At 32.4% G+C, this 10578-nt stretch overlaps 1 protein-coding gene across 2 annotated transcripts; it reads left to right on the top strand.

The window, feature by feature from the left end:
* The first annotated feature begins 763 nt into the window (after nucleotides 1-763).
* On the top strand, nucleotides 764-9987 carry LOC110429234 (general regulatory factor 9). 2 transcript variants are annotated; one of them, XM_021445164.2, is made up of 7 exons: nucleotides 769-983; nucleotides 1543-1849; nucleotides 1947-2034; nucleotides 3209-3318; nucleotides 3423-3571; nucleotides 9361-9416; nucleotides 9512-9987. In XM_021445164.2, the coding sequence occupies exons 1-7, from the start codon at nucleotides 911-913 to the stop codon at nucleotides 9512-9514; spliced, it is 786 nt and encodes a 261-aa protein (XP_021300839.1). In that variant the 5' UTR covers nucleotides 769-910; the 3' UTR covers nucleotides 9515-9987. The 2 variants fall into 2 exon arrangements, with proteins under 2 accessions (XP_021300840.1, XP_021300839.1); XM_021445165.2 differs by lacking the exon at nucleotides 9512-9987 and having other exon boundaries at nucleotides 764-983; nucleotides 9361-9422.
* Nucleotides 9988-10578: the final 591 nt, after the last annotated feature.

The following is a 10578-nucleotide window of genomic DNA, read 5'->3' as shown; positions in this document are numbered from 1 at the left end:
TCATTAGATGCAATATCACATTAACAAAAAACTATGTTATAATAGCACAATCAAATACCATGTCAATATAATTAATAGAAAAAATTCAACTCCTTAATGATTAAATTGAAATGATCAATTTTGAAAAGTATATAAATTTAATTTTTGTAAAAAAATTAAGTCCACCACTTTGATAGAGCACAAAGACTAATTATATAGTTTAATTATGTTTTATTATTTTTTAAAATACTTTATAATAGTAAAAACTAAAAAGAAAAATTAATAAATAAAAAAAGAATATCAGGTTAATGGAATTAAATGATAATTTTTCGATGAATTTACTAATTGAAGTGATTAAAATTTTCCAAAGTTTATGAAAAACAACTTACTATCTTCCAGAGAGCATTCACACTTTATTTATTTTTGGGTTAATATTGCACTCCCTGTTAGTGTTGTTTGGGTTAACATACGCACATACAAGTAGTTGAATATTTACTCGTACATTTTCGGATCAGAAAAAGATAAATACACACCTAAATTGCTAGTTCATTATCAAAAACCGAGAGAACAAGGTCGGCGGTGAAGGAGGACTAGAAATAGGCAAGTGACTAGTTACGGCAGGCTAATATATAACGGCAGAAGACAAAAAGACACAGAAGGATTCTAATACCGCGTAACACCAAACAGGAGCGTGGCGCGTTCTGATTGGCCCAAGTGAACCAGGACTTTTGTCTGGACTGCTGACTCTCAACCAACCCAAGTCCACTGTCCGAATTTGGGTCCTCATTGGACAAGCGAAATTATTAAGGTAAAAAAGAGAAGACAAAGAAAGGGAGTGAGAGAATCTCTCCTACGGCATAGATTTGCAACAGCAGAATCCTCTCAACATAAAACCCTAAATAATTGGTGTGCTATTTCCGTGAGATCAGCTATGGCTTCTTCTAAAGAGCGCGAGAATTTCGTCTACGTCGCCAAGCTCGCTGAACAGGCTGAGCGCTACGATGGTGATAACTCTTCGGTTTTTTTTTTTTTTGGGTTGAATTTTTATGTACATTTTTCTCTTATTTTGTACTCGTTTCGAGTTCAATTTCGTTTATCTATGCTTGCTGATTAGAAAAAATATGCTGAATTTGATGTTGCTTTTGCTGTCCACTAGATTTAGTCATAATTGTGTAAATTTACGGACTGTTTCTCTTTCTAAAAATTTATGGGAAGAGTTTATTTGGTCCTTTATTTTTAATTTTTATTTGTGCTGAATACTTTTGGGACAATGGAATTATTTGAGTGTTTAAAAATTTAAGGCTAGAGGAGTGAAATTGTCGACATATTTTGGAAGTTCACTGATAATTTCTTTTTACAAAATTAAAATTCTATAAGTTTAGGTTCCCAACCCAACTGCAAGTTATTTTTCTGAATTTCCTCTGTGTAGTATACTTTATTGTGAATTGATATTGATCTTTTAACATTTAATATCTATATTTTCGTTTGGAATTCTTGTCTTGTTGATCCAAAATGGAAAGCTTTACCTATGTTCTATCTCTTTCTCTCTTTTAAATTGGACAGAGATGGTGGAGGCAATGAAGAACGTGGCAAAGCTTGATGTTGAATTGACAGTGGAAGAGAGGAACTTGCTGTCTGTTGGGTACAAGAATGTGATTGGTGCTCGGAGAGCTTCATGGAGGATTCTTTCCTCTATAGAGCAAAAGGAAGATGCTAAAGGAAATGAGGTGAATGCAAAACGGATCAAGGAGTACAGGCACAAGGTGGAATCTGAGCTCTCAAGCATCTGTAATGATATTATGACTGTGATTGATGAACATCTCATCCCTTCAGCATCTGCTGGTGAATCAACTGTCTTCTTCTACAAGATGTATGATGTTGTATCTGAACATAACTTTTGACTGCTTAGAAGCAAACATATTTAGTTTTTATTGTTTTATTTTACTTTTTACCCTTGGCAATTGCAGGAAAGGAGATTATTATCGTTATCTTGCTGAATTCAAAGCAGGCAATGAGAAAAAAGAGGCTGCTGATCATTCTATGAAGGCATATGAGGTATCTAATAAATTATTCATTTTTAAACTAATTTTAGTAACCATTTTTACATATTAGGACAAATAATGACCATGGTCTTGTATATACCATGGTATTTTTCTCCAAGTTATATGAGCTATTATTTGGAAACCTTCATGACCATAAGACCACTACTTTTTGTATCCTTGCTTAAAATTTGGGTATCTTGTATGCTTGACTTATTATCTGCCATAAAGTTGATTTGAAAAGTTTGATGCCCAGGTTGGGCCCGTGAGCCTTTGCTTCAGTGGTAAGGGTGGGGCATTGTCTCTGTGGATTCTTTTTGTATTGTATTAGCAAAATTAGGTGGAAGTTTATTGATTTTGGCCATATGTTGTGATCCAGCTTAAACTTGAATTGATGTTTTTCTTTTTTATGTATCCTTGGAAATTGAAAATCGACAATATTTAGATATTTTGTGTTTTGTTTTGATTACTTGAGAGCCATTAGCATGGGAATTTCTGGGTCCTGCATTTGGTTAACATAAAGGGTTTTGGAAGATTGTACATTTCTTTCTGATCATGTTCTTATCCTAGCCAGTTGAGATGTGGCTTTGGTTATGGAAGTACTTTGGTTATTGACACTGGCTTTGTTTGGATCAAGGGAAGGGAGAAGGAAAGGGAAGGATGGGGATCAACACCTCCTTACTAGCTTTAAACATTTTAATGGAGAGGAAAGAATTTTTCTTTTTGATTTGTTAATCTTTTCTCCAGGTGATACTTATTTGTTCTTATACATCTGTTTCTCTCTATATGTTTCTCCTTTGGATAATATTATTTTCTTATTTTCATGCTAAAAATGGATGGCCACTCACAATGTCCCTTTTTTATGTGCTGAGGATTGCGTGGACCCATCCATTGCACGTGTCACTCCCTTCTCTTTTTCATGGCTTTTAATCTATTTTAGAAGGCAAATAAATTATGCAGTTATTTATTTGCTTGTTGATTTTTTTAGTGGAATGAAATTGACTATATAGTGTATAAAGTGGAACTTAATCAATACGAGAGGGCAACCAAACTATGCAGTTTGTTTTATTTATTTTGGTGGGCTAAGCGGGAGTATCTATTCTATTAGATTGAACTTAACATGTCTTCTTCAGCTAAGATATCAATGTCATTAAATGCTGTGTCATATGCCCATTTCATTTTTTCTACAGACAGCTACCGCTACTGCAGAGGCTGAGTTGCCTCCTACACATCCTATCCGTTTGGGTTTAGCCTTGAATTTCTCAGTCTTCTATTATGAGATTATGAATATTCCTGAGAGGTTTGTTGGAGTTGCTACATAGGATATATTTCATTTAGAATCTTGTTCTTTCATCTTCTTTGACATAACTGTTTTTTCTTTCTCTTTTCTATTTTCACTATCAGGGCCTGCCATCTTGCCAAGCAAGCTTTTGATGAAGCTATTGCAGAGCTTGACACCCTCAATGAGGAGTCTTACAAAGACAGCACCTTAATTATGCAGCTTCTAAGGGACAACCTCACCCTTTGGACTTCTGACATCACAGAGGATCCAGGTGATTATTATAATTATTTCTGGACTTCTTCATGCAGTTAAAAAGTTAAATTATAAAAGTTCCCTTTAAGTAATGGACTAGTTAGTAGATGGTTCAGTATGTTTTTCTCCAGCTAAAAACTGTTGGGCTGTTGGCTACCATTTTACAAGTACCATTTCTTTCCATGTTTCTTAACATGCACAAAAACTTCATCTTTTCTTCCTCAGGGGATGTTAGGTTATGGTTTGTTTGTCTTTGGAGGCTTTCATGTTTCCTATTAATTAAGGAGATAATAACCTTTTCCAATTATAATAATTAGCTTATAACTGATACCAAGAATGAATTAGGTGGCTCATGCTACAGGCTAGCTACACGATAATATATTTTTCAAGATATCTAGAATCAATTAGGTGCACCATGCTACAGGCTAACTACATGATTGATATCTCTTTCCATTGCACTTGTAAACATGCTGAGAGAGTGAGCAACAGTGCTTAAACAGGTTTTGTGTTTCCCCATTGAACCTGGAATCTTTTTTTTTAAAGTGAAAAAAAAAAAAAAAGCAGCCTGGAGTCTGGTACATCAGAATAACATATCTGATTAGATAACACTTTTTGTTTTACCTTTATGACACTTCTTTGACAAGGACTTGTTTCTATATGCATTCACATGATTTGCTTTAGTTGATGATATCCTTCATTTATGTTGTCTGATAACTCTTTCACCAATATTATTTCTGTGTATGTCTGATTTCTTTTTCTTTTACTAACATTAAAGTATTTGCTAAATGCCCTAATCAGGATAAAATTGTTTCAATCAAGGGTAGAGGTGTATATGTGTCTGGTACATCAACCTCTTAAATCTCTAGTAAGAAACTGAGACAGAACCAACTTGGAAGAAAAACTGATCTTACACAAAACTGAATAACTCGGTTTTCTCAATTTCAGTTTTCAGTTTTTCCAATTGACATGCCATTACTTCCAATTATATTCCAACCAATAAACCTTAAGAACTTATACTTGAAACACCAGATTCACTACTCTGTCTTAAACCAGACTAAAGTTTATTAGTATTTACTTCAACCAACATCCAAAATTTAAGATCTTATGTTTGAGATCTTAAATCTTAGATTTGATCTCAGATCTGGATGAAATAGAGAAGTTAAAAGATAATTTGTCTTGGATAGTTGATTTGGTTAACAATATCATGATTGTGTTAAAGGAGAAGGAAGCCATGAGTAATATTTGGCTGGTGAGAAGGTATTGAAATCTTATAGGAAACTGCACAGAAAGAAAGGAGAAAGAATACGAGGAAAAAGTTTTAATACAATGGCTAAAAAGTAGGAAAGTGGTCATAGAACCTAACCATTAAAGTAAAAGGTTATCCATCTTTCCCCTGTTCCATCCTTCCTACAAAGCAAAGCCTAGAGATGCTAGAGCGGTCTTGTAATGGTCAAAGTTCCTTTTTCCCCCATAAATTAGGAAAGTTCTCACATCAGGCACACAATGTCACTTGGTCAAATGGGATTTTGATAATTTGGAATGAGATTAGCTGTATTGTATTCCCAAGTTTGAACTTTGAAGATTGCGAAAATAGGTGGGGTTTATGGTAATTCTTGTACTCGCTACTATTAATTGTAATCAGTTCAATTACAGTAATTCAGGTATCTACTCATAGTATCCTAAACTGAACCGAAAGCCCCAGAAATCTATATGGGAAAACTGAAACAAATTGTTTTATGTTAAAAACGGATCCAAACCGATCGAATATGGTTTTCTCGATTTTCTTGCACAGCCCTAATCGAGGTTGTAACCTATTATTTTGAAAAAGCAATATCCTAATTAGAGCATTTGATGTTAAAGGTTCTTATTGCTAATTGGAGATCTAAGAGTCAAGATGCATTAGATAATTTTTTTCCCTAAAAAATTTTGGTTTTTGCATATGTATTTGTTCAGACTTTAGATCATCAGGATAGATGAGAGATTTAAGGATGATGATTTAAAAAGGGGTATAATTTCAAAATTTAAAGTCAATCATACCAAATTGCCTTGATTATGCATAAAGGCATCAAGTAGGTAAGATCTATATTTTAGAATCCTGACCACCTCATTTTTGAGCTTTAATTAGTCTCAACACAGAATGAAACTGGAACTTGAGCTGAATTATTTCATGCTTGGTCTCAACTCAAAAAGCTGATACTACTTGAATTTAACTCGATTAGGCTTGATTATTTTATAGTCAGGGTTAAATTGTAATATTAGATAATAATATTACATTTTATTGATTGTGCATATTATATATGATATTTATTGTAAATTGACTACAAAAAACATGAAAGCTTATCTGAACTCACAACCTACTTACTTATGCCAAGTGTTAAAATGCTCATAGTCAAGGCAAAGCCAGGAACTTTGTCATGGGGCTTGTTAGAAACTTTAGAGTACAAAATTCAAATGAAATAAGAATGAAGTTGCATGAAAAATATAAATTCTTTAATAAATAAAAATATACAAAATTTCAAGCATCATAAACCTTATTATATACATAAAAAATGAAAAGAATAAATCTAAAATTATATAATTTTCTCTTAAAAATAGAATAGAAGTTAGAAAACTTTTAAAACATCAAGTGGGTAATAGGAAATAAGAGAAGAAAAATCGAAGTAAAGGTACATGCACAATTGTTTTGTTTTGTTTTTTTTTTGAAATCTCATGGTATATTGAAAGCAGAGGTAAGTAAAAACTTTACCCTGGGAAGGAACAAAGTGATTCATGTCTGTTCATGCACAATTGTTTTTGTATGCAAAATATAGCCTTCTAATTTTCTTTATTATATTTTCTTTTATCAGTATAATTGATATTGCTTGACACAATAATTAGTGTCAAAGTGCTTGTTTGATCATTAACTCTGATAAGAGCCAAAGAAAATCAATTAGTAATTAGGTCCACTACTTAAAGTGTCATCAGATTGTGAAAGCTGCCATACTAAGTATTATAAAGTTTGGGGAGGGGGCACTTCCTATTTTACCATTTTTTTATTTGAGAAAAGTTGTATATCTCATAGTAAGATCTCCTAAGCCAAGGGAGGCCCAGGGCCCGTATCAGCCCCCCTGGCTTCCCCTCTGCTCAAACTCACCTTGATTAGTTACTCAAACTACTAGAGCTCGGACTAGGCTTTACGGTAATTCAGCGTTCAAGTATTAATTGAGTCTCACGAGTAGCTTAACTTGCTTACTCTGTGATTCCCACTTATGAAAAGGTACAAGATATATTATAAGAATTTTAGTGGCATTTACTTGCATGTGCAAACTACAATATATGACCAATGTTCTAATTATGTTCTTTGTGTTTAATTATTAGTATTTAGTTATTTACAGAGTTTATGTAAATTGTCTAGACTATGTATGCAATAGAAATGTACACTCAAAAGAATCTACAGAAAAAAATTGGAACCTCAATTTTAGTGGCATTTACTTGACTGGAACTCAAATGGTTACCCAAACTACTAGAGCTCAAACTTGATTGTAAAGTTATTAAATGTGAGTCTCTTGAGTAGCTTCACTTGCTTACTCTCTGATTCCCACGCATGAAAAGATAGGAGAGTTTGTATAAGAATTTTAGTGGCATTTATTAGTATGTACAGACTAATAATACCTTAACAATAATTTAGTTATGTTTTTTGTGTTATAATTATTAGAATGTAGTTATTTACAGAATTTGTGTAAATTGTTTAGAACTGGAGACTATTGATGCAGTAGGAGTAGAGAACTGCATATTAAAATGTATTTGCAGAAAGTAGTTATAGCAAAAAATGAATAAAAGGAGTAGCCATAAAATTAATAAATAGGTAAATTATATATGTATATATATTAATATCTTTGTATGTATGTCCCGCTGTGTGTGTGTGTCTAATTACTTTAGAAGTCACCTAAGTCTCGTATGCTGACATACAGTAAAACCTCTATAAATTAATACTCAATAAATTAATAACCTCGATTAAATAATAGTTTTGGTCGGTCCCGGCTTGGGACCAATGTGGTAAATTAATAATTCACTAAATTTATAAGATAATACATTTAAAAAAAACATATAGGTCCTACTTGATATATAAATTAATAATCTCATTATACATCAAAATTATATATATACATAATTCAATTAGGAGGCTTTTGTAAAATATGACTCCAATGTTACTTGTTTTTCTTGAACTTGATGCTTTTTTGGACCTCATCTCAAACTTTTTTTGGTATTGAACAAATCACTCGTAGAGAACCTTATCTAGCTCAAGGAATTTTTCAGTTTTGTATCGTTTGGCATCACCTTTTGCAATTTTGGCTGATAAATACTCTGATGACCTCTTGATCGTATTTGACATTGTTGCTTAGCTCACTTACAAGTTAAACTTTTCTGACACCTACTGTTGCAATTACTTTTAGGTGCAATTTGGATTTTCTATACTATACTCATACAATGCTTTATGCATTTCATCTGTCATTGTTGATTTCTTTATACCTTTGAGATGAGAAGCCATTGTGTTTAGTTTCATCATTTGTGATACTATATGTTTTTTTTTTAATGTTTTTGCTTGACTTAATGTTCATGAAGTATATTAATTAAGTATTCATAAAATAATGATACATCATAATTCGGTAATTAAGTAATATTTGTATAATCACAATACACAATACATATATTAAGTTTAATGTTTTGGAAAAAAAAATAAAGAGCACCTTGATAAATTTATTTTTTATTAATTAATGTATAGATTAATAAATTATTAATTTATCAGTTAAATAATATCTTGATTAATTAATAAGTTTTCATGATCTCAAGGATATTAATTTATAGAGGTTTTACTATATAAAGTTTACCTCTTTAGATATTTTACACAGAGCTCGTGAGAGTTTCGATCTGGTGTGTTGATATCTTAAATTGTTTTTTATTTCTTCTAATTATTATTTTGCTTTTTAACTGTAGAAGACAATGATTATGAAAATCAATGCTATATGGTTGACTTTCAATGGGGTTGAAACTCTGAGCAGCCCAAGATAGCTGCAAAATTTTAATGTTTATTGTAGAATGCAGAAGAGGGTATTACTTTTCCCATCATTTTTGTTGTGGATTTGTTCAAGTTCAGGGCTGGAATGTGTTAAAAGGAGTTCAAAGTGTCCTGCTATTGGAACTGTTTTCCTGTCTTGCACCCATTGTTGTTGTAATAAATAATTAAAACTGCATGTTAGTGGATGTTTTGTGGTGATTCTCATGATTATATTAAGGAGGTTAAAAATGTAAGACACTGAAATCAGAAATGTTGTAACATAGATTTTTTTTTCTTTTGTAATACAACCTTGAAGTATCCACTTTCATAGTAATGCATGTCATAATAAAAATCACGTCAGAATATTTTTTTTTTTGTTATCAGTGTTAGATACATGACTGTTCTACCAATTTGGTTGAGAACGAAAAAAGGAAAACACTTAGCTTTTGTTATAGGTGGATGAAATGAATGTCGGTGCTTTTTCTGTGTAAAGATGTAAATGGGAAGAAGCCATTGTGGTGAAGTCTATTCCCAGAAATGTGTCCTGATGCATGCATTCATTTAAAAGTATAAAGAGGCTTTTACATCAAGTTAATATTTCAGAAAGACTTTTGACCATGTAAAAACTGCAGCATGACCAATTACATATCTAAATGTAGCAAGATACTCTATTTTGAAGTGTAGATGCAGAAATTTTCTACAATGAATCATGGTTGCAGTTTCCGAGTTTTCATGAATAATGCAATCTAATAAGATACTCTTTATTGCAACAGAAGATTCCATGAAGGTCAATGGCACTGCCAAAATTGGTGGGGCAGATGATGCAGAGGTATGATTATTAATTGTCTTCAATTTAGCTGCTTTAATTATTCAATTGTCATGTCCTATGGCTTTTGTTCATGATGCCTTTGTTTTACCCTGTAGTGAAAACAACAGCTTGTGATATCGCCTAAGCTCGTGGGAACTTGTGCCTTGTGACTTGATGTGTTTGGGGAATGACTGGTATCTGATAGCCAATTTTAGATTAAATATATACCATCAGTTAATTCACTCGTGTTTTTCTCTCCCTCTCGAAGTGCCATGTTATGGTGTGGTTTATTATTGCGTGATGTCTAGACGAGGTTGGTTCAATTTGTAGTGAGCAGCTTTTGCTTGAGACTAGGCATTAGGATTGCTCTGATTGCCTTTTCTTTTTGGGTGTAAATGGTACAAACACAGATGGAGGAAATCTGCTGTTTGGTTTTCCTCACTACCTGAAAAGCTTGCATTTGGGTTTATGGTTTCTTGATTGCCAGCCAGCCAGCCATTGCTAGTATAAATTTGTGTTGTGGGGAATATCTTGTATCCTTTTAGGAGGCTTTTTGGTAAAATGGAACTGAGCCATCAGAAATATGATTCAACTATGTGGGCTCTTTAGCCTTAAACCATTGATAAGCAGAGGGTAATAATATTATCATACGAAAAGTATGCATGCCTAAATTTCTATTAGCTTCGTTTTAGACATGTCCAACAATGATGGAAAACCTAAGGATTATTAACTCCCAAAAAGAAACCTTTGTTGCTCTTTAAATTTAGATTTTGTTCAATTTCAATGTGAAAAGTTTCAAAACGAAAAACCTTCAACCAAATATACACGAGACTCTCAATACTAATATATGTGATGTAATTGGAACTTTTAATTGCAGAATTCAACAAAAGCTTGACAAATTTATGAGAATGGAGAAGTGCTAATATTGAGATATCTAAAGAATACATCAAATCGGTTAATTTGATCAGTTTTTGAGTAGAAAATTTTAAAATCAAACGAAAAGAATAATAATAATAATAACAGATGTTGAGACTCAAATGCACTTAGCACTATATTACTGTACATTATAATTCTGTACAAGAAGAGGATGCACTAATAAATGCAAGTGAAAAGAATATGAATTTTCCTTGCTCTATTCATAGCTATTTTCCCAATTACCCCACTTTTTTTTTTTCTTTTTTAA

The sequence above is a fragment of the Theobroma umbraticum genome, unplaced genomic scaffold (genome assembly GCF_002168275.2).
Source record: "Theobroma umbraticum cultivar Fairchild unplaced genomic scaffold, ASM216827v3 scaffold_44.0, whole genome shotgun sequence".
NCBI classification, from domain to species: domain Eukaryota; kingdom Viridiplantae; phylum Streptophyta; class Magnoliopsida; order Malvales; family Malvaceae; genus Theobroma; species Theobroma umbraticum.
Note: the sequence above shows the minus strand (reverse complement) of the source record. Positions and strands in the feature narration are given on the sequence as shown.

Bases quoted from the DNA above. Each gene is read 5' to 3' on its own strand.
- LOC110429234 (XM_021445165.2), top strand. From the start codon at position 911: ATGGCTTCTTCTAAAGAGCGCGAGAATTTCGTCTACGTCGCCAAGCTC. The intron at 1,850-1,946 runs GTATGATGTTGT...TGGCAATTGCAG, and splicing joins ACTGTCTTCTTCTACAAGAT to GAAAGGAGATTATTATCGTT. The intron at 3,319-3,422 runs GTTTGTTGGAGT...TTTCACTATCAG, and splicing joins ATTATGAATATTCCTGAGAG to GGCCTGCCATCTTGCCAAGC.